This window comes from Pteropus vampyrus, unplaced genomic scaffold, assembly GCF_000151845.1.
Source record: "Pteropus vampyrus isolate Shadow unplaced genomic scaffold, Pvam_2.0 Scaffold78, whole genome shotgun sequence".
In the NCBI taxonomy this organism is placed as follows: domain Eukaryota; kingdom Metazoa; phylum Chordata; class Mammalia; order Chiroptera; family Pteropodidae; genus Pteropus; species Pteropus vampyrus.
The window spans coordinates 1,619,200-1,643,984 of record NW_011888859.1 but is presented as its reverse complement, the minus strand read 5'-3'; the positions used below and the strand labels follow the sequence as shown (position 1 = coordinate 1,643,984).

Genomic DNA, 24,785 nt, shown 5'->3' with positions numbered 1-24,785 from the left:
TCAATCTAGAGCTGTAAATTCCAAGTTATGGAAATCATTCCCAAATTATTAATGACCAAGTCTATACATTAAAATCTTTCAGGGAACTTTTTAAAAAAGTAGAGCCCAGTCCTCACGCCAAACCAAATAAATTATAGTCTCTGGAGATCAGCATTTGTTTGAAGTTATTTGGATGATTCTCATGTGCAGACAAGTTCAGAGGGCTGAACTAGATGTTAGCAGTTTTCTAAAATAATGCTCATTTGAGGGCAGTAGTAGCCCTTTGTTTATAAAATGTGCATTTCTATTACCAGTTCATATTTATTTTTTATATTGTTCTACTTGTATTACCTCTGTGTGAAGTCTATTTTATTCTCTATTTTTTGTTTTTTTTCTTTTGATACTATTTCCAAGGAACTCTATGTATATTAGAAAAATAAACCCTGTATATAATTTGTTTTAACTTTACAGAGTTCCTTTAGTTACATAGAATGTTTTAATTTATATGTCATTAGATCTGATAGGTCTCTTTCCTTTGTAGATTCTGGATAGTCCATTAAAAAGGCCTTTTCTACTCCAAGACGATGTAAATATTTGCCTGTATTTTCTTCTAGTCGACCTGTAATCAATCAGGACCCATTTTGTAGGTGATGTAAAGTAAAGAACTTCTTCGTCATTTTCCAAAAAGATAACTGTCCCCATGCCTGTTAGGAATAAGACAGGGATATCTCCTTTTATCATTAGTGCTCAGCAACTTACATGTCAGTCAGCAGGAGCCTTGTTGAATAAAATATAGTATATACATGGTATTTACTATAATGCAACAATTTTTAAAACCAAGATTAATTTGTGTACTGGGGAGATGTCTACCATATATTCTTAATTTAAAAAAAAATAGAGAGAGTAGTTTTTATAAACTAAAAAAAAATAGAGAGTGGATTTTATATTTTTAAAGAGTTGTAAAACAATATGCTCTCATTTTCATAAGAAAGAAACATTAATTGTATAAGACGAGGAAAAGTTGAGAGAGATCTGTGAAATTCAAGGCTAACATTGTAAATAGAATCGTGACGGGAAGAAACTATTTTAAACACTTATTTAAATTGGGACAAGGAGTATGATTTGTTTTTAAGATCCAAATTGCTGCAATAATAATGATAATTTTAAAAGACAAAGAAAAGGGTATTTCTTAATGAGACTATTTTGCTTTTTAGTTAAAAAAATTTCTTTTGATTTGCTTTTTAATTTAAAAAAAAAAAAATCTTGATATGCCCAAAACAAACGGTGACGGGCTGTTTATTAAAAGTAGCAGAATCCTAGTGGCTGACTCCACCCTAGGTGGCCATCCTGAATTTATTGTTGGTTCCAGGGCATAAGAGCATAGGCGGTGCGAGCCCCAATTTCCGATAAGAAGGCTCCCTCCCTGATAGGGAACTTGCTGAATCCTGGGAGAAGAACTTTCTTGGGAAAGACGTCCTCCGAATGAGACTCATTTATTCAAGGAAAACCTCAACTTCGATACCACCGCCATCCTCCAAAAGTCACCCTGCCTGCAGGTGGGATCAGCCCATTAGCCTGACCACCGGAAGTGATGGGGGCGGGGCACCAACAGCCACTCTGAAGTCACGGGCAGCTTCTACTAGTAGAGCCTTTCCTCTTTAGTATAGGACCCATAGATTTACTCCGTTTTGCTTTTTCCTTGAAATCTGCTCCTACTCAACAACCTCCCTCGAGATTCTTCCCTGTTGCTTTGACGTGGGATTCAGTCCCTCCCCTCCCCCACCTCCCGCAGAGTCTGCTGATCAGAATGAGAAACTGGTAGAGAAAAAGGGATCTGGATGTTTCTAAAGTCTTTGTTATTAGAGATGTCCTACTTATAGCAGAGACTCCTGAGCCAAAACGTCTGAGCTCAAGCAATGATGCAACCTGTCTGTTCCTTAGTTTTCTCCTCTGTAAAATGGAATAATATCAGTGCCTACTGCCTGGGGTTGTTATGGAGAGTAAATACATCGATGTGTGTGTGTGCTGTACGATGCAAGGCAAGTCCTGAGGGACGATTATACTAACCATTTCATTGTCATTTTCTCTAGTTTCAGATTGATTTCAGAAATGGCAGCCAGGAAGAGCTTTCCAGATCTTCCCATGCTCAAAAAAGGAGGGGAACTTTTCTGGAAGGAGAAAGGCTCTTAGAATTTTCAAAGCCGTACTGCCTGCTTTGGAATCAGCCAGAAGGCACAGAGGTGCGTCTCCCAGGTGTGAGCATTTCCAGGCCCCGCCCCCACTGCCCTTTCCAGGCGAAGTGCCCTCAGGATGTCAGCTCCCAACTCTTGCCCTCTTCTTAGCTGGGTGGGGAGGACTGGAATTGTGGCCGGATGACGCTTGACACAGGTCACAGACTTTAGCCTGTGGCCTGTTTCTGTAGGCCCTTGACCTAAGAGTGGATTTTATATTTTTGAAGAGTTGTAAAACAAAAACAGACAAATGAAAAACATTTGCAGGCCACTTTAAGTAAGATACTCCCCAGCACTTTACAGACCAAGCTCGCTGACCCACAAGATACAGTTGCCCAGGTCAAACACCATTCGTGAGAGAGGCTTTAGGTGTGACTCTGGGCCTTTCAGACTCCCCTCCCCCGACAAGACTGCTCAAAATGACATCCCCACTGGGTCATCTCAGCACTCGACCAAGTCTCGTACATTTCAGTCTGGCTGTCATTTGGTGTTCTTCCCTGAAAACACTTCTATGGCTTCCATGAAGAATTCTTTCTTTCTTTGGTCCCTCGAGTTTCTTCGTTGTTGTTGTTGGATTTTGTTAGGGGCGGTGAGAGGCCAGGGTTTTAATGTTTGTCTTCAGAATGGAAATGGTGTCTTCTTTCATACTAGGCACAGAGGGTTCTGCAAATCCTTTGGCCTCAGAGAGTGCACGGCTCATGTCCTATTTGAAGCACCTGCCAGGCCAGCAGTCCTTGCTGTTCTCTCAGCCTCGGGTGCCGACATCAGCAAGGCCAGGGCCTGGCCACTCTGCAGAGCTGCTTTTTCAGGGCTGGGTACTGCCCTTTGGCAAAGAGAGTGTACACATGGCTTTCGAGAGTTCAGCGGGAATGAGTAGGATGGGACCGGGGTGGTGACATCGTTTGGTAGATGATAAAACCTGGTTTGTTCATGGTTTTGAGCCTTTTTTTATTGGCTTGATGAGGTTCTGGCACCATTTTCCTGGGGGTTTCATCAAGCAGTCTCTTCTCTTAGTGGCTTTTGTGGTACCCCAGGGAACACCACATCCCTGGGAGCTGCTGAGAGCTTGAGTCTCCAATATCAGAGGATGGGGACCTAGGAGGACTCACCTGTCAGCACACTTTCCTGGAAATGGGACATGGGAGATTCAAAAGGGCGAGGCTCACTTCTTCTCCTTGCCACGAGACAAACTTCTTGTTTTATTAATAAAGCAATATTATTAATTAAACAATATTATTAGTAAAATATAAAAGAGCATCTATTTTTTTCTTCCTGCCTCTGTGCAATCATAGAAAATAAATAAAAAATATCCACATTGCTTCAAGTTCTTCGATACAGGCTTTCCATTGTTTTGTTAAACCTGGGCCAAAACTTAGCAGTTTTTTCCACAGGAAGGAGCCAGGAGCCTCGTTGGGTTTTTTTCCTTTTGAGGTCCAGGTCATTCTACTTCCTGGACCCAGATTCTCATGGTCCTGGGCTAGACGCAGTTGGTACCAACATTGCCAAGTGATTAAAACAAGCTTCTCTAGCTAAACCTCCTGTCTTTCATAAACCCACTGATGCTTCTCCTTATGCATTATTATGATCTTATGTTTAGCATTCAAGAATGGATTAGATTGTAAGGATTGTTAAGAGGTGTTTTTAAATATTTAATAACAAATTCAAAGATAACGAAGAAGTCATTTGCTCTAGCTTGTAATCATTCTTAGTGACACATGTAGCACCCCCAGTTAGGCACCTCCCGCACCTGTAGCTGAGCCTCAGACACCCTTCTACACCTGGTGTGCTCGAGGGACCGGGGCAACATGCAAAGCAGCTCCCAGAGGCCGTGTCAGGATCCCTCCTGCTGACTGCTCCCTCCCCTCCTGTCCTTCCCTGTTCCCTTCTGGCTTGTGGTCTGGGGCCCTGGGTATTGACATACGCTCTCTCTGGTGGTAAATGTGGAAATACTCAGGAATATTTACAGCCTAAACGCGCTGAGCCTGGGGGGACTCAATAATTTAATCATCTGTTAAAAATGTTAACCGGCTCACAAACCTTTCATTGGCCTTTCCCACAATTATTGATTTCTCAATAAAAAGGCATCTGATGACAGTTCCAATGCTGCAGAAAGGTCTAGCGGTACGCCGAGTCTGCACAGTCACTCGGAGTGCTGTCTGTCCACGGCCTCTGGATCACTGCCCAGAGTCGACAACTTTGGAATCTCGCCCTCTGATGCTAGCTGGCTTGGCCACTGAGGTTTTCCCACCCCATTTCAAAATCATTTTTAGAAATGTTTGCCCAAACGCTTCCTTGCTCCATCCAGTCCCCCAAGCCCACTTTTATCTACCTAGGATAAAAGGTACTATTTCGTCAGTTCTATACAGATACCAAGTGTCGTGGGCCATGAGATGAGAGCTGGCCTTGTGGCTATGCGGGGGAGGGTGCTTGGCCCAAGTCACCTCTGAAACAGGCCCTGCTGCTAGTGAGGGTGCCATTGCCTCAGACTTCAAGGTCTCAGGTCATCAGCTAGAAATAGAGCTCCCGCTTACGCCAAGGAACAGAGGAAACTCACCCTCGGCTCACCTGCCACTCCTGGCAGAAGCCAGGAGCAGGAAAGATACCTGGTGTGACCTCGGAAGGCAAAAGCACTGGCACCAGGTGCCAGGGATGATAGCGGAAGAGCTTCTCAAGCTTTCCTGCCCAAGGACCACCCACTGGGAAGGGAGGAACGCATTTCTTCCTAACCTGAAAGCCATAGCATGAAGCATCCTGCCCGAAGTGCCATATTTCTTTGAAGAGTCACATTTTTACCTTAAAAGTTTATATGACTTTTTCTTGCTACTCTTAAAGTATGAAATCTTGTTTACATACAAAGTTTATCCCTTTCTTTGGGCTTTTAGTAAAATTTCATCTGTACTCTGTGACTTTAAGTAATCCCCAGGGAGCTCAAACCTCAGTTTAAGAAGTACCCATCACATTTACAGTCAGCAGGACTGAGCCAATTCATGAGATTTCCGATCCTGGGAATCTTACTTACCTGGGTTAATCCTGTCTTTATTTGTAAAGTAAGGATAACAATATATCGACCCTCATATCACAGCTGTAAGGATTACATGGAAAATTTGCATAAAGCTAGTACTTGGCATAGTGAAGCACCCGTAAATGGTACCCTTCTGTGTATGCGCATGCATTTGTTGTGACTCAGGGTTGAAAGGAAAGTCAAAGATCATGCCACTTGCTGAGAAAACCTAGTCAGCATTGTGGCTTAGAGCTCATCCAGTCTCTGCAGAGGTGCCTCCTGTTGCAGAGGATTCAGCATCCCCATACCTATACCTTCAACCAGGTATTCCGGATAATCTATAGGCAGTTCCGTACGAAAGTATGTTTCTATCTTGAATGAACATCTCACCTTGACTTAGCTCTCCTCTTTTGGTGGTAGTTGCAAATATGTCAATTTTAAGTGACCATGATTGTGAACTTAAAGCTAGCTTTTTAATGCATATAATCCAAATAATAAAGTCATGAAATTTTGCTGACCCCAAATTTGCTATATTCTTAGAGAAACAAATCTAAATATAGTAATCCTAAATTTCAATGTTCCCAAAGGCTTAAGAATACATCACATTGGAGAATGTGCTCTGGAACCAGTGTGTAAGTTGAATCTATCCGCAGTCAGTCATTCAAATCTACCCCAACAAGTAGATTTAAAAGTTCCATAGATTGCTAAACACTCTCCCAAAAGCTCACTGAACATTGGAAATAACACATGGCACACACAGACAACTCTGTTCCTTGGTATTTCAAGAAGAATGATAAGGGGTGAGAAGCTATGGCTGGGTGAGAAGATTGGTAAATCCTTGCTTCAAAAAACAACTATAAAGCTGAACAAAATTGGCAAAAACAGCCATTTCAGCACTGCAAAATAACCAAAGGCATATAACAAAATGAGAGATGTTTAGGCTTGAAAAAAATCTGTAGCATTCTTGGCCTGGGGCTGCCCTCATCCCCCAATTCCCACAATTCCATCAGCACCAGAGCAGGGCGCAGTGTAAGGATCGACAACTTTGTTGCTATGGCCATGGTCTCGAGCAGCTCACCCAATGTGGTGGATGAGCAGGGAAGGCCCAGGCTCTGCCACCCTGAGGCTGTCGCCACCCTGAGGTTCTGGCAGCTTATTCCTGGCTGAGGCTGTGTACATGCGTAGTGGAGACCAGAAAATGCCCAGGCAAAAAGTTGAATCAGACTTAAAAACAGCCTAACAATCGAATGTGCTCCTCTATCTACACCCAGGGCAATCAGCTGAGGATAGAAGCCTAGCTGGCTCCAGGTGTTGGATAATCTCTGTCCAGTCATTGGATGACTACAAAGCTATGCAGACACAAGTGCAGGTCCTAGTCAGGCTTAAAAACCAAAACAAGAATAATTTAATGTTCTAGAAGAAACATCAGAGTCCAATTGCTGTAGGAGAGAAGATTTTCATATATTTAACCCAGATGAGTTACAAAACAAAGAAACAACAGAACACAGCACAAACAGCAACTACCATGGAGGATCTGAATCCAGAGTTGTTGTAATATAGTGTCTAAAACATTCCATTTTCAATAAAAAATTAGATATGTGAAGAAATAGGAAAATGTGACCTATACTTAGGAATGAAAGAAGTCTAGAAAAGCTGTTTATGTGTCTCCCCAGATGTTGGTTTTAACTGACAAAGACTGCAAGCAGCTACTATAAATATGTTAAGATAGCTTTAAAAAAATAACGTTTAAAGAATTAGTATGACAAAGAATCAACCTATAGGGATTCTCAAGGAGAGATAGAAATTATAAGGGGCAAAAGAACTAAATTTTTATGTTAGAGCTGAAATAGACAATAACCGAAATGAAAAATTCACTGGAAGAGTTCAACCTCAGATTCAAGATGGCAGATGAAAAAGGGTCAGTTCCTTTGAAGACAGATGAACAGTAATCACCTAATCTGAAGAACAGAGAGGAAAAAAATGATTAAAGAAAAAAGAACAGAGCCTAGAAAACTTGTGAGACAACATCAGATGTACCAACATGTAGATAATGAGAGTAACAGAGGAGAGGGGAGAGATAAAGGGGGAGAAAAATTATTTGAAAAATAATGACCGAAAACTTCCTGAACTTGATGAAAAACATCAATCCACACATCTAAGAAGCTCGGTGAATCCCAAATAGCCTACATACAAAAAGATCTACACCTAAATACTTCATAGTCATGTGGTTCAAAAACAAAAACAGACAAAGAGAAAAATCTCGAAAACAAGGAAAGGGGACTCATCAGATACAGGTGAACATCAAAAGGATTGAAGTAATGGAAGCCAGAGGCAGTGGGCTGATACATTTCAAGGGCTGAAAACAAACAAATAAACAATACTGTCAACCAAGAACTCTACATCAATTCTTCAAAAATGAAGGTGAAATAAATACATCGCCAGATAAAAACGACAGAGGATTCATTGCTAGTAGACTTGCCCTATAAGAAAAACTAAAGGAATTCCTCTGGGCTGAAAGAAAATGATACCAGATAGTAACTCAAATTCACAGGAAGAACTAAAAAGTGGTAAATACGTAAATTAATATTTTAAAAGTAGATATTTTCCTCATTTTTTTGTCTAACTTCCTTAAAGAATACAAAGTTGCATAAGCCAGTAAATATAACGTTTTATTGTTGAGATTATAATATATATAGATGTAATATACATGACAATACTATTACGAAGGAGAGAGAGAATGGAGCTATTTTGGAGCAAAGATTTTAATTTTATTTTTATTTATTTTATTTTTATTTGATCAGATTTAACTTACTATTAGTCTGAAATAGACTGTGGTAGGTTATGGTGCACAGTGTAAGATCAACCACTAAGAAAAGAATTTCGAAATGAGAAAAAAATAAACAGAAAAATTAAAATAATATTCTAAAATTACTAGATTAAAAAAAAAAAAAAGAGGGGCCAGTGAGGAGGAGAAGAAAAATGAAAAAACACAGAAGATGTACAAAACAATAACAAGATGCAAGATATAAATCTAAACCTATAAATGATTCCATTAAATGTAAATGCTCACTTAGGGAGACAGTTGCAGTACTGATGGCTAATACGTATAGAGAGCTTTCTATGCTCCATCCTCTACGAAGCGCTTCAGATGTTTATCTTTCTTAATCCTCACAATAGCCCTATAAGGTGAGTTTTGTTCTTATTTCCATTTAGACATGAAGAAACCAAGGAAAATCGGGATCGAAGAACTGCCCGGGGAAATGAAAATTTCCTGGAATCAAAATGACTCAAACAACGTGAAAAACCTAAACTCATCCTAAAAAAAGATGTGAGTGCAGACGTGGAGAGGACTCGGGCAGGGGAGAAGCAGGGCAGCCACTGTCCGTATGTGCTGTCCATGAATTAATCCAGATAGTCTTCACAGCAATCCTTCCAGGCAGGTGGCACTATTAGCTCTCTTTACAGGTAAAGAAGATGAGGTACAGGCAAATTACCTTGCCCAAGGTCACACAATAAATGGCAGAATGAGGATATGAACTGAGTAGTCTTACTGCAGCTCCTGTGTGCACATTATGTTGACTAAATAAATCACATTAGTTTTTTTCCTCTGATTCATCGGTCAACTCACAGAGGAAATGGGTGAAAGGGAAGGTGCAGGTAGCTCTGCAAAGGGAACAGAGTCTTGAAACTGAAACCTGGGGGTGGGGGGCATGGGTCATTCCTGCTTTACCTGCGATGGGGGAATTATATAAGCTTCAGGTCACTCATTCATGCATTCACTCACTCATTCATAAATAATTACTCTCAAGCTTCTTTCTTCTCCTTCACAGGGAAGGGTTTGGGGTTAGGCACTAGAAAACAGCTACCATTTTAGTGAGCACCTCATAAAATCCTCACTCCACCCTACGAATGGGGTGTTACTATCGCCACTTCATTGATGAGGGCGTGGAAACTCTATCATAAAATTTGTACGTGGAAGAGGTAAGAAGTAGGGCCAGGTCTGCCTGACTCCAGGGTCCACATACTTTGTCCTGTGCCAGGTGGGTGGATGTAGACAGGGATCCTGGCATCAGACCGATTATCAGGATTCACTGTGTTCTTCTGATGCACTTTATCATCTTGATCTCAGGCGGTCAGTGGTGAAGCATTAGCAAGAGGCAGAGCTTACAAAAAACAAACCTGTTGTCTTTTGTCTAATTCTTTATTTGAACATCAAATGAGTTGAGAAAATTGTTTACAGGTGCTTGAGCATCCCACTGGATTCTTTTCAAAAGTGCAAAAGAGGTTTACAAGTGTGTTTCATTAAACAAAGCTAAGCTCAACAAAACAGAATTACATCAATAATAGTAATGCATCAGCGAAAGGGCATATTAATCCATCAAACACAAATTGGCATTTGAGCCTTTCCCCATAAAACAAGAGCTCTACACTGAAGACTATGTAGTGCACAAAAAGCATCTTTTATACATTGTGAGAGAACATAAACTGGCATCATGTCACTTATTAATTCAAGTCTCTATAACCAATGACCTCTCTGTGAATGCAAAGGGGTCCGTGTCTCAGGCACCGGCTCCTGGGGCTGTATGTTGTCTCCAGGGTACACAGCTCTGTGCAAACACACTCAAGATGGGTTTGGAACACGGCAGCATTTACACATTTTAAAAGTTCAGGCACATTTGGATGCAAAAAAAAAAAAAAAAAAGGAATAGAAATTTTTCTTGAATATCTAAAAGACAGTGCAAAAATTGAAGTGCCATAATAGAGGCAGCAGTTACTTAGAAAACAGTTGAAAATGACTTAAGAGGCCACACTCACTTTAATCCAAATGGAAAGAAAATGTCGTCGGAAACAGTGCAGTCACACTAATGAAAAGATGGGTGTCTGGGACCACAGTTAAATTCATCTGCTCCAGCTGAGAGTGAGTGAGTTTTCAGGTAGTTCGCCTAAGGAAGTGTGTAGTGTATTCGGGCTCATCCTCCCAAGATTGGCTCCAAAGAGAACCACGGTTGCCTCATAATCTACTGTAACAACTGGTTTCCAGAAGCAAGTCTGCCCGTGAATGTTAGTCATGACTACGATCCTAGTGATGGATCATCGGTATCCACAGTCCATCTCAGAGTTGGAGAGTATGAATAGGAAGGGATTTGGATCTGGTTTTATGTAGGGGTACTCTAAACCGATGGCCTACATCAGTGGCCATTTCAGTGTATAAGACTTTAAGGTAAGAACACCTTGACGTGACCACAAGTAAATCATCAGTAAGTCCCTTATTTGTTCAGCCCCCAAAAGGCATAGGATATGGCATGGTTAAGCATCCTTGCGAGGTTAATAGGGAAATCTAATCACAGACTGCACTTCCTTAGAGATTTGCAACCTCCATAGGGTCTTTTCTTTGGGTGAAGTAGCCTCTCTGATTGTTGCATGGCAGCATTAAAGAATCACTACAAGCCTCGTGCTTGGCAATGGCTGAAAGCAGCACAGACCGCTGGCTATTCCTTGGACTGTACTGTGAATGTCACTCGTTCTTCCCTGGAATTCAAGCTGCCATTTTAGAAATGGCTCAGATAGAGCTAGCTATTTGTGGTTTATAGGGCAGAAGTCGGAACCCTGGTGCATGCCCCAGATCCCAGTATCGATGTGCCTCACAGCACTTTCCAGATTCTTATGGTATTTTCCTTCTCCAAATTCCTGAACCCACGTCCCCAATCTACCTCACCACCCCCGCCCCAGGTAGATCATGTCTTCCAAACTCTGAATTGTCCCAGAGTGGGGAGAAAACACAGCACGTTCCCTACACCCAATGGCAACATCAGCTGCAAAGTGTCAGCTGTCCATTAGTGGCACTTCAAATAAGAATAAAAAAAGAGATTTCTGAAATTATTTGAGACTCCTAGGCTAACATTCCAGCCATCTGGTGTTCTCTGCCCATTTCAAATATAGTAGTGTCTTAACAGAACGCAAACACATTAGATGAATAACGTAAAACCCTCCACTGTATTATTGTTTGGATTTAGCTGGTATTATATCATCTAGAGTCCTAACATTTTTTTTGTTTGTTTTTATTTTTTTAAAAGAAAATCTAAGTATAAACATTAAAAAGAACCCACTGACCCAGTAGCTACTGTCCAAAAATATTACTACTAATATTTTGGTAAAGCAAAATTAGCTGCCCTGAATAAATTTTCCTTTTCAGGCATAATCTCTGCTACATAAGATTGTCTATCATTCAATATCCAACAATAGGCATATGGATTAGTGCTATTTTGTCTACTGTGGATATAAAAGTTGATATGAAATGTGATCTTCATTTAAATGAATAATCACCAGGCCTTAGGTATCAATGACTGCATACAAAAAAAACTGAATATTTTTTTGTTTGTTTTGCAGGTTAACCCAGTCAAATCAAATCCAGAACAGAATTACTACATTCAATTGTCTGATAAACAAGCATTGCAATTTCAAAAATATATATATATTATACTATATAAGGTGCTTCTTAAACAAAAACAACAACAAAAAATATGTTCTAAACATATTCTTAATGAAGATACATAAAATTGCCCCCAAATTTAGATTTTAGATGCACATATATGAAACATCCCCCCCTTTTATTTATTTATTTATTTATTTATTTGTTTGTTTGTTTGTTTGTTTGTTTATTTATTTATTTATTTTGGCCCTCCCTGTTTCCCAGTCTTTGGCCATCACTTACTGGGCAATTAGAAATAAGGGAAATCCTCTTTCCTGAATGGACATCCCGGGAGAAGCCCTAGAAGCTTGGCTGGGTCGTTGGCTGACACATCACCTCTCGATGGGGTTCAAATTATAGACGATGAGGTCACTGGAGGAAACCAAACTTTCTTTTTGGCTGAGAAGAGGAAACCTATAATTGCTCTAGAGAAGAAAAGGCCCTAGAGAAGGCTGCCCTGTGGCTGGAGAGAGACTTCCTTTTTTTTAGCCTATAGATCAATGGATTCCTGTGGCTCACGTCTAGTCCCGTTCTCCTGGGTTATAGAGTTGAATGAAATAAGTTCTGAGAGAAGCTCTTTTTTCTCCCCTCAAGGCCAAACCCTTATCTTTAGATGAACGACCTCTAAACAAGGTGTGTGTAGTCTGACCCGGCCCCAGGAGCCTGAGGAGGGCTTGCCCCTCTCCTTGACCTCCTCCCTGGCTCCAGAGTGAGCTCGGCCACCTGTAGGAACGCGGCTGTCCGCCACCGCTGTTTGCAGTCAGGGCCACGTGGGGAAATTAAGAGCAGAAGCGCCGCCCGGGATCCTGGGGCTGGATCCCAGGGAAGCCCCACGGTGCAGTGGGCATTCCTGCGGTGCTGCAGCTTGTGGCAGGGCCACCCTGAGCCTCACAGGTTTATCCAGTGTCTAGCCTGCTTTCCTCCTTGTTCTCTAGCACCTACACTAATCATGCACATTTACTACTGAGCCCAGTGTCCCAGGGCTCACAGTGTCACCAGGGTTCCGGCTCATTTAAACTGCTTTTGGTCATAGGCTGGACCCTCCCCAGGACTAACTAGTTCACTTTCTGTGTAAGTTACAGACCGGCAAGATCCAAGTAGAGCGCCCTCTGCTGTTAAGTGTGAGCCCACACCAGAACAGGTCCTGAAGCTAATTTACTGCATGTCCTGGGGGAAGAGGGCTTTCCCTTATAAAACGAAAACAAAAATTTATCCCTCACAGGGACACTGGTGTATGTAGAGGTGACTCAACGGGAATCAACTGGTTGTTTTCCACAGGTCCATCCATGGGAAACGAGCATTAACCAAAAGCCATGACCTGGACATAGTGCTCTCAAAAGCCAGTGGAAGAGCATTGGGTAAATCTGAAGGTGCAAGGTATTAAGCTGACAAAGTCTCGACGAGTAGGGGATCGTCCTTCCCTGTGTGCATCTTCTATTCCTATAGGGGAAATGAATAATCTGAATATTCTGCTATCACCAAGCAACAGAGCAAAAGCTTCTAGGTGTTACTTTCATAAAATGGTATATTCCTATAGGAATACAAGAGGATGCTATAATAAACCCTGATCTAGCTTTCTCCAAGTCAGCAGTTAAAGGAGCCACTTTCAATCCTTTCCTGTGGCTTATTCTTAGATTCATTTAAAAGTGCTTCCACAGAGGTGAAATCACTCTCCAGGCCTGGCTCTCAACAAGGAGCTCCAGTGCACAGTCATCTGAGCCTCAGTTCAGTCAAAAAAAGCTACAGGAATCCTCAAGCTTAGTCATGTAGCAAAGGGGGAAAGAACTGTTACAAAGAATGTAGCCCTGGAATCCCTTCGGCTGTCGCCAGAAGAAGGTACGCCACTAAGAACTAAGCAAGCAAATGAATGGCCACTCGTGTCGGAAAGCCACGGCGGTGGGTGCATGCTGGAGTGTGCGCAGGAGCAGAATTTTGCTGTCGTGATGTATATGACGTGGGTAAAACGCTGAAGAGATTCTCGGAATCTTGGGCGAGCCGGGGAGCTCTCAGATTGTGCTGGGGAAACTCTCTGCCTCCCCACTGATGTAATATGTTTGCAAGGAATGTGACGAGGTGGGGGCCGTGGCGGCCATGTGGCTCTGGTGCGTCTCCGCCATCGGGGTGTCCCCGCGGTTGGTCGAGCCGCGCAGGCGGTGGGCGTCCAGCATCTCCAGCAGCAGGTCGTAGAGGGGCACCACGTTCTTGCACTTCATGTTGTACAGATGCTCCATGCCTTTGTTACTGTGGGCGGAAGGACACAGAGAGGGCCACTTTAGACCGTCGCAAACCAGGAGGTCTGCTGAAACTCTTAGATGGTGGAAGTGGAAACTGCCAATCTTGCTTCCTGTTCAAAGAGCCATTTTAGGATTCGCTGAGCAGGTGACTTCCTACCAGTGACTCAATTGAGATCCTATTCCCTTCTATGAGTTATTACATCTCGAAAGAGAACAGATGAGAAATACAGCCAAATAGAAGGGCATTTTTTAAATGCAGCAAACAGTTTAAGAAGTTCCCTTGCTTAAAACTTTCAAGCGTCTTCCCATTTCGCTCGGAATAAAATCTAAATTTCTTTCCGCGCTCTACAAGGTCCAACGCATGTGGCTTCCGCCAGCCTTTCAGAGCTTCTCTCCCAAACGCACCCTCTTTTAGCCACGCTGGTTTTTGTGTTATCCCTTGAGGAAACTAAGATCTCTTTCCTCCCAGACTCGGGATATCGACACTCACTCTTCCCTTTGCCTGGAGTGCACTTCACTGAGATCTGCAAATGTCGCCTCCTCTGAAAGTCTTTCTGCCACCCCAACGGGCAGTGGCCTGAGCCTCTGCAGCTTCCCCACCCTCTTTTGCTTTGCTTTATTTCCCTGCCTTCACTCCTGACAACCTGAAATTTTTGTATGTATGTGTGTGTGTGTGTGTGTGTGTGTGTGTGTGTGTGTGCGCGTGCGCGCGCGTATATTTATTTATTCTTGACCACACACACACAGGAACACACGCAGTGCATGTTCTATGAGGGACAATGATTTGCCCACCCTGCAGGCCTAGACAATGCCGAGAATGTGATAAATGTCCAGAAAATAGGGAGTAAATGGACATAGGGAAATACAGGCACATGACATTTCTTTTACCACTCTCTGCCCTCCGCCATCCCCAATTCTGCTCTGTCCCCACCACACTACCAGGGAAAAAAATAAATAAAATAAAATAACTGTTATCTAGATTGAAAAATATTTAAAAAGTAGCATGAGTAGGCAGGACCAAGAGAATGTCCTAGAATATAACCGCATTTTTAGTAGGGGAAAAGTCAGCACAAGTCGGAGCCCTGCCATGAAAACAGAGCATCAAAACTATTACAACACGACAACCTGTATTACATTTTTTTAAGTGGTAATTGGTTTTGGGGGGGTTTTATTTTAATTTAAAATAGTGGTAAAGTGAAATGTCCCCCGGTTCTGACACTGTCTTGCTCGTGCACCCTCGTGAATCACAATTACGGTCAGATGAAATCTTGTGTTAAATTCTTTGAGCAACAACATATGGCTGGGGTAAACTTAAAACAGACTGCTTGTGATTTAGACGGGCCATAATGAGGCACCCAAATATTCTGTGTGTGTGTGTGTGTGCATGTGTGTGTGCGTGTGTGTGTGCGTGTGTGTGTGTGAGAGAAAGAGAGAGAGAGAGAGAGAAGAGAGAAGGAGGGAGGGAGAGAGAATGCTCAAAGCTTTCAACGGAATAGCAATTTGCTCCAGTTTTTCACACAATTCAAACAGAAATTCTAGAGAGTTCTCTCTCTGCTGCACTTCTCCACCATACATTTCCGATAAAACCAGCAAGACCTATAAATTTAGGGCAAATATATTCGGTATTAACTAATTAGGGTTGCTAATACTAAAGAGCAGTTAATAGATTTGAAAATTCAGTAATTCCCACCAACAAATAAAAATCCTCATCTTCAATATATGGTTTCTGTGACAGCTTTGAAATTCCTAGCTCGATACAGTTCTTCAAAGAGAAGATCACTCTCTTAGCCAGGAAGTTTGGTAGAGGATTATGTTGTTTGGATACAGTCCCCACTGTCCTCTTTGTAATGATCATCACAAGATACAGATGGGAAAAGATTGGAAATGTGTGCTCCAAATGCAGTCACCAACTCCACCTGGCCAAGGTGAGCCCTTTGTCTGTGACACTGGGGATTCTTGGGGAATCCCTGAGAACAGAGACTACTCACTTTCTCCCAAACTTTGCCAAATGGAAGTCATCACTTGGGAATTTCAAATTCATAGGGTAGGGGAAATACTCAAGGAATTTGTTCATTCATTCATTCCCTCATATAATGCCGTGAGCATATATGACATTAAGACTTCATGTAGGGCACTATGAGGGATACAGAGAACAAAAAGTACATTTATTTTCTCAAGAAGCTAACAATGTAAAGGTTGTCTCCAGAAAGGGTAGCACTTGGGACTTTAATGGGACAAACTTCTTGCCATGTGACCCATAGTCTCAAAAGCCCCTTCAAAATTAATCCAACCCTTTTCAGACACTTGGCCCTTCCCTCATAACAACTAGGAAAAGGAATCTCTTTTTCATTCCTAGGGTCCTTGTGTAAGCCCAAGGTCACACTTATTTCTGTAGTGTCAACACTTCACCTCATTTTTGAAACCTTCATGGAGTAAAAAAATCTACCACTTTCTTCATCTCTTCCCTGCAGGCTGAGTTCTTTTTATGGGAAGAAAATCCACTAAGCCTGTGGCCAGATACCCTACACGTCTGGGTTTAGATCTGTAAAACCTATTTAGAATAGAAATGTGGCCACTTTCACCTTTTGTCACAGAAAGGCTCTATTTCCTCTGCTAATGTCCTTCCTTAGCTCTTACAGAAAATATTTATTGAGTAGTTACTATGTGCCAAGCCCTGGGCTAGGTCATATTGGGTACACAGAGTACGGAAGATGGATCGTGATAGCTGCCTCGCATTGCTTACAGTCTGAGGAGGCAGGAAGATCATACAATGCCTAATAACGATTGGGAAGAACAGGTACAAGTCCAAACTAGATGTTACGGGTCAGGAGATGCTTCCTGCAAGGAGTGACATCTAAGCTATGATAGATTGGTTTACTGTTCAGGAATATTCACTCCCTGTGCCACGTGTCTATGATCTTGACTTTGAGCTCCATCATGTAACTTGCTTGGCCAATAAAATGTTAATAGATGCAACTTAACTAAAAGATTAAAATGAACTTGCCCAACCCGGCTTGCTTTCTTGTTCCTCTGCCATCGCTATGAGAAGAATATGTCCCAGCTAACCTGTAGGTACAGGAGGATAAGAGACACATGAGACAGAGTCACCTGGCCAACCTGCAGGCCTGCAGCTTGAAGCAGAGTCTCCCAGCTGTGTCCAGTCTAAATCAGCTGACTCACAGATGTGTGAGTGAGCCCAGTAGAGATAGAGCAGCTCAGCCCATGTGCCGCCTGAAGCAGACTTCTCCATGACTCATAGAACAGTTGTTTCTGGCTAGAGATCGGACTGTGAGGAAGTCCTGGAAAGTTAAGTAGGCGCTAGAGCATAAGAAGTAATATAAGCAAAATAAAGGGTCTTATACTTTTACCTAAAAGCAATGGGAAGTCATTTCAAGGTTTAAGTGAGGTTTAATATGATCAGCCAGCGGGATGATCACTCTGGCTTCACTGTGGAGAATGGATTATAAAGATCAAGACTGGAAGCTGGAGAAAGTGCTAGGTGGCTGGTGACACCCTGAAGGAAATGATGGCTTGGCTAGGATAATGCCAGTGGGGGTGACAAGAAGGGACTTGAGAGGGCTGGAAGAGTCAACGTTGACCCTCTGTGAGGCATCTGGACCAAGACTCTCTCATTTAAGATTTCTAAGTGTAAGTCGGTAGCATATGACACAGGATGTACCCAGTGCCTTTGGAAGATGGGTGTGCTTCCAGACTTTCTTTGATTGGGTGGGACAAAGCGAATGACCACACATTGCCCTTCCCCCTGACCTGCACCCTGCATACTCTTCCCCCTTTAAGACCTCACACGTTTCAAACTAAGTGCAAATATCATGTCCTCTACGAAGCCTTCTCTGACACCTGCCCTGTGCCCCAGACAGATCTAAAACCTTCTTCCTCCATCCTCCCAAAGCATTGATACTTATTATGTGCCAGAAACTGTCCCAAGTGTGCTAGCCACATCCAGGCATCAGCCCTTGCTGGACCAGCTGTAACATTCACTTGGGGGCTTGTTACTTTGTGTCTGTCCCATGGGGAACCCGAGGGTGCCTCACCTCATGTGCCTGATGTGGGACAGGATGAGGAGGAGTTGGGCCAGGCGCCGGTGCTGCTGCTGCAGGGTCAGGCCTGCTTTGGCCATCAGATGGATCAAGGTGTCTATGATCTTGTCCAGGACTCGGTGGATATGGTCCTTCTCTTCCAGAGACTTCAGAGTGCTGGACAGAAATGTGTATACTCCTGAATATGCAGAGAGAGAGTGAGAGAGAGAAACTCAAAGAAGATGATGTCTAGGAGACGGGGGGTGTGCATGGGACACGATACTGACCCAGAGCCTTTTCTACTTCTGCACAGCAAGGGGGAAGTTTGGGACTCATTTGATCCAAGCTGCCTACGTGTGAGCCAATTTCCAGGTTTTGTCATCAAGATTCCCAGGAGCGGCACTATAAGCCTTTTGGCCATGTGATTCCACAAGTCCCCCTTTCTCTGACAGGTCTGACACCGACACGAGCTATCCCATTAATGCTGACGACAACCCTGTGAGAGGGGCATTATTGTTCCTTTTCACACAAAGAAACCAAAAGGCAGAGAGGCGCATGAACCAAGATAACTCGTTAGAATGGAGCAAAGCTGAGAATAAAGCCCAACAAGCTGAGTGCAATCTGGTCTTTATGATGGGGACGCTCAGGAAACATGGGACCTCTTGGCAAGATGCACAGAGAGAGCGAAAGTGATTTGCTAAGTGACTGACAGGTAATTTGTCCAGGTAGGCTTTAACTTGCTGTTATGTCTCAGGTCAGGTTGAGGGCCTTAGTATGTTTCATTCTCAGCTGAAAGGTTTACGATAGGGATAGAGGACCATGGAGCGTGCTGTTTTTTCCCTGTGGCCTTTCTTCTGGCAACAGATCCTGGGCCGCAGGTAGACACAGGACCGAAATGAGATGCTAGGGCAACTTTATTCTTTTGGACAGTTATCAGTCCTGTGCTAGACAATCAGAGCCTTTTCTGGAATTGCGTGTGGAAGTTATGAGACAGATATTCTTTCCTCTAGTATTGCTGACCTGGGAGGAGGAGAATATGGGACTTTTAAGTCGTAGCATCTTCTCACTTTGGAGGCCCTTTCTGCAGAACGGACCAGAGTAACACTAAGCAGAGGTGACAGTTATTGCGGGGAAAGAAAGGAAATCCTGGTTCCAGTCCCATGGTCCTACTTCTTACATCTGACCTTGGAGCTTGGTACCGTAGTACCCTTCCTGACACGTGAATCCAGAAATTCCCTCTCACTTAAGACAGTGTGAGTTGGGTTACTGTCCCCTGTGACTGAAAGGATCCTGACTGTATGACTAAGTTGTGAGCTCAGCCCAAGGACCAGAAGAAGGAGATTGATAAAGAGGTAGGAAGCTCTGGGAGCAGGAGGAGGGCAGGATGGATTAGTCTTGTCCTGGGACCACAAGGGTGCATTTTCTATCCAGCCAATACTCCAGAAATAAGCTCCATTCTGCCTAATCGTTCCACCCCTCAGGGAGCAGATGATGTGATATTTTCTCCAGATGATACGTATTTAGCAATATTTTTTTAGTCTTACTTCTATTCAGCCCACTGGATCGAAATAAATATAATTCTTATAAACACGTGTAAATATTTATAACATATTTATAAATAAACAAGCACATTTAATACGTTTCCTCATCAATATGTTTCTTAAATATCTTTCTTCTCCTCCTCTCCCTCCTGTCCTCACTGGCACCTTCAAGTTAAGGCTTCCAAGTTAATCACCCCCTGACTTTGTAGTGGCAATGTGGGGACCGGTTGAGGCTCACACAGCCACCTGTAGGTTAGGAATGGAGAAAATATTTACATAGAGAGGAACTCATAGTAAACAGAGTTGCAACTGCCCAAAATGGAAAATGGCTAAGCTCTAAAACAAATACAACAACGACGAACCCAGAATGGTCAGGTCTGGGCTTACATGCAGTTGAATAGAATAATGTAGCTTTTGGTACCCAGAGGCACTTTGATCCAAAGCAAATAGAGCACAGATTGAGTAAGCAGGAGACAGGCAGTGGGATTAAAAGGAAATTGCTGGATTGCTTCACTTATGTCTCATGTGGGCTATGGATAAAATATGTGTACATCAGAAAAATGTCTAATGTCCAGTGGCTTTGGGGTTGGCTAGGAGGTAAAGGATGCCAGGGAAGGTGTGCACCGGTGGGTCGGGGGCAGGGGTGGCCTCCGCTGAGTCCCCATGGCCCTGCCTCTCGCCATGCTCTATGTCATCACATATATCCTAGCCTCATATCTCCCAGAGGCCGTGCGTCTGGCTGGACGTCCTGGGAGCCTGCCCAGGCCACAGAGCTGAATTAATCCAACTTGGATGATTCGTTTTCTACCAACTTCCTTTTTGTTACCACCCAGGATGCTGGCCTCATTCACTAGTAATCCCGTCCTTGCTCAAGGAGCAAACAGCCTTGATGTTTCTGCCTGGGAAGGTGACGCTCAGTAGCACTTGGCTTCCCCGCTCATGCACACAGGGTTAGAGGAGACCGTGCAAGAATCTCAGACATCCCGATGGCCAGCGTTGCACCATGCCCTTTGCAATGGAGGAAAGAGCCTTGGCATCCAGACTCGCGTGTGTGAAGCTTCCTCTCGGGCTGCTGATCTCTCCGTCTTCCTGGGTGTGCACGTGGATTCTTTTCTTCAGCATGCTTTCACGGAGAACCCACGGTGTGCGTGCAGTGTGTCAGATGATAAAGCTTCCAAGCCTTATTTCCTTCTAAGTGTTAATGTGTTAAGAGAAGATATTGCCTGCGGAGAAAGAATTTTCTTAACACCGACTCGGGAGGCAGGCCATTCCCCGAACGAGCCTGCTTCTCCAGTCCTGTTTGGCACCAACACAGTGTATCTTCTCATTCTCGTCAGCAGATGCTTCCTAGCTGTGCTTAGAAATATATATACTTAGAAATAAAAATACAGTCTTATTGAAATGCCAATACTTGGCAACAGCAGCCATCACCTTTTTGGGCTTTTCTGGCAAATTTCGGTCCATGTTTACTCCCTATTGCATCTAACAGGCCATTTGAGAGAAACGACAGAAATCGAAATTCCCAGGATGCTTCGGGTGTTCTGGCAAGAGCAACACAGGGCTGCCGATAATTTCTATATCCCAGGTGGTCTGTGGCCCCCCGAACTACTGGACCACTGTTCCCAGCAGCACGGAGCCAGGGATCAGACACGGAGGTTGGCTTCAGAAACATTCTTGTGACAAGCAGGCTTGTGCCACTCTCAAGGCTGCTCCAAATCCCAAAGATGGAAAAAAACAATCTGTATGTCATTATCCAGTCTTGATGTGTTGGCAGATCTGAGCTTCTGTGTATTCTTGCAGCCAGCATTGGGAGTTGTAGGAAGAGTCTGAGACCACAGGGGCACCCCCCAAAAAAGAAGATATCTCAAGTCAGTCTCTCTCACTCTCTTGCTCTCACTGACTCTTGATTTCTGCGCCTTCTCTTTCTTTCTCTCTCTCCCTCTCTCCTTTTCTCATTCTGCTTGGATACTTGCTTCCTTCTTCCTTTTTGCTCTCCATTCCACAGGAACCCCCTCTCCACCCCTCATCCCTTTTCCAAGCCATGAAGTCTTCCAGAAGTTGGAGGAATGCGGGCACGGAAGGAAGTACTAGCACAGCCAGGGGTGCCCGGCATCGAACTAGAAAAGTGAGGACTATGGAGGCCCATGGCTTGCCACATGCCTGAAGACAAATTCTTCAAGCAGGGCTACATCGTTTCTTTTTTAAAAGGACCCTGACAGGGACCTTCAGACCAAAAAGAAAAAAAAAAAAGGGAGTGGCAGGGGAATGATTCAAAGAAAAAAGATAGTGAAGAAAATTCCTCAAGTCCACAGTTGTAAGTGTCTGGGCCAGAAAGCTGACATTAAAAGGAATTTCTCGTTTTATCCAGTTTACCCAGTGTTTAATCGGCAGATCAGCCTTTAGGGTTTTCTGCTGCGAATCGCTTCCACGACCACATAGCGCATCTGCTCAGGAGGGCCTTCAAGGCTGACAGTTCGATATTTGTTTTGAGCTTCCTCTGTGACCACTCTTCTTCTTGGGGATGGTACTGTCCCTTGTGGATGTTTGAACAGCTCTTGTTTGCTGCGGCCACTCAGTGGGAGTTGCCGTGCAGGAATGATGGAGTATTTTTTTCTTTTTTTCTTGAATGCCCTATCGAACTAATCTTACTACAAATAAAAATTCATAGTGAAAACTTTTAGAAAGCTTTTACAAGGTTGTACACAAAAGGTCCAGCGTGCAAGTTGGCTATAGAGAGGGAAGCTTAGATGGAATACATTGTCTCAAAATTATTAAATAATTTATTGACTTTATGCAGTTTGCCAATTGAATGCATTACGTAAGTTTCAACTCTACGCTTGGCTGAAACGATTTCTGTGCAATTGAACAGGTCCCACAAAGCAACACAATTGGTTGCCAATATATAGAAGAGATATGAGGCTCTTCTAAACAAAATTAGAATCGATTATTATAAAATAGCAGACATCAATAAAATATTGTATTATGCCTCCTACATATTTTTAAATAATATTTTAGCATGATAAGCAATCCGTTTTGTGAAAAGTACATATTAAAATTATTTGGGGGTTCTTACAATGACATCGTCTCCAGAAGTTTTCCACACACCTCTTGATCACCTCTAATATGTAGTATTGGTTCTTTTTCCAATTTATCTCTTCTCGATTGCTTATGCAAAGGACATGACTTTTATAAGGTTCAGAGAATGAATATTTACCTCGAATGTCATGGGCTACTAAGAAAGGATATATGTTTCTGTATACTTTGGCACTTCCTCGTCCTATATTATAACAAAGAGAATTAATTTGACAATACGCAGAATAAAGCCCAAATCATTTACAAATTTATCTTTATTTATTTATTTATATTTTTCATTGACAGTCTGTTTTTTCTTGACATGTTATTACTAAATCAAATTCATCTCTCTCTTCTTATCGTATGTAAATAGATCTTGGTTAGTTTTTAGTTTTCTTATTCAGGTAATCCACCTCTACTTCGGCTTTCTCATATGCCTGTACTCACTGTATAGAAAAGCTCCTGATCATCTTCTTATATCCAAACATTTATTATCAATACCTGTAAGCATTTTATTACTTTATTATATGTTTTATACTATAGTCAAGCTTGGGCATTTAAATACATATCATTTTACTTTAAATTAGTTTAATACTATTTTTTCTTTGTATGACAGTTATGAAATTGCATTGATTTTTCTTTAAAATACTATGCGTATAGATAAAGTATGATATTTTTATTTTACTTCCAGATATTCAAAGGGATTTGCATGTTTTATTAGACTAGTATTTTTACTGGCAATTCTAAGATATTTTTCTCCAAGGCTGATGATTCTCAAATGTGGGAGTCTTTCAGAACCTCCCATGGAGTTCCACCTAAACCCGTTGACTGGCCGCTAAGGGTGGAGATCTGATACCTATGTTTTCAAAATCTTCCCAAGGATGAATCTGATGTGCAACTAGAACTAAGAATCTCATGATTACAATGGTTTCTCTATAACATGGCCACTAAAATGTAAAATCTTGAAATCATGGACTGCAATCTTCTTTCTGTGAAAAGTACCTTATCGTGATGCAAAAAGATTTGGAGGATGTCCTCTTCATGCATTTCTTCACCCCATGTGTTCACCTCCATGCTTTTTTCCCCCTTTGTCTCTGGCTGGTTAAATGGAGATACTGCTTAGGAAGACCTTGGAAGCCACCCATTCTGCAGAGCCCCCATCGGCCTGAGACCCTGAATGACCACATGGAAGAGGCTCTGTCACTAACTTGTTCATGCACTCAGCACTGCAAAGTAAACAAGAAATGAACCTCTATGTGTTTGAGCCGTTATACATTTTGGAGCTTGTTATAGAACTTGTCTTACTTTAATGCAAAATGAGAAATATTTTATGGTTTACTGATTGAATAAATGAATAAATTTGTATAAGAAGAGATAAAGCTACAGGAATGTTTTGCATGCCTCTTTTTGTTGCCATTTTCCACATTTTTAAGGCCTGAGATTGCACAGTCTACTTAGAAGTTATTTCCCTTTTCAGATGCCAATATTTCCACATTTTATTATAGAAACCACAATCTAGATTCTAGAACCACCATATTATCCCTTGTCATGCTAACCATTCATTCTAAATACTAACATACTTCATAGAAACTGATAAGTTGAGGAACTAAGGGGCAAGCCCAGGACATTGGAATGTTTAGTTAGTTATGATTCAAAGATACAGCTCCCATATCACTGAGGATTTCAAAGAGCTTGCTCTGTACCAGGCAGGAAGTGACTTCTCATTTCGTGAACTGAACAAAAAGAGTATTGCTTTGAGCAATATTTTTCCATAGGTAGGAAACTTCCATTCTTTTACTGATGTTTTGATTATTTACCTGAAAAGTGAAGAATCTGTCCATAACCCAATCCTTGAACAATGTTTACTATTCACTAGTATTTGTAAGATCACAAACTCATCCAAAGTACTTTTCTAAGTGGTCTCAAAACCAAAGGGATCACAGCGAAAACAAATGTTTTTGCCAGAACCCAACATGGGAGCATGGCTGTTCTGTTCATTTGGCATCACTAGATACCCACGAGTGTCTTCTTGGCACAGATGACTATGAAATCATATGCTAATGATCCAGTGACATTTATCAATTTAGTATAATTTTTAGTGAAATCTACTAGATGTTCTAGAAGATAAATACTCATTATGTCAATACATTCAAGCTGACTCAAAGGACAAATCTCTTAATGATGATTTCAGATCGTGAAACTGATGAACTGATTCAACTGA

General features: G+C 42.3%; 1 protein-coding gene across 1 annotated transcript in view; it reads right to left on the bottom strand.

Moving 5' to 3' along the window:
• Positions 1–11,882: 11,882 nt before the first annotated feature.
• ESR1 (estrogen receptor 1) overlaps positions 11,883–24,785 on the bottom strand; it is a 222,861-nt gene continuing 209,958 nt past the window's right edge. Inside the window, exons 11-12 of the mRNA XM_023532162.1 lie at positions 17,967–18,150; positions 11,883–13,921 (exon numbers count right to left, since the gene is read on the bottom strand). Coding sequence (XP_023387930.1) covers positions 13,687–13,921; positions 17,967–18,150 — 419 coding nt within the window. The 3' untranslated portion in view covers positions 11,883–13,686. The remainder of the gene's footprint in view (positions 13,922–17,966; positions 18,151–24,785) is intronic.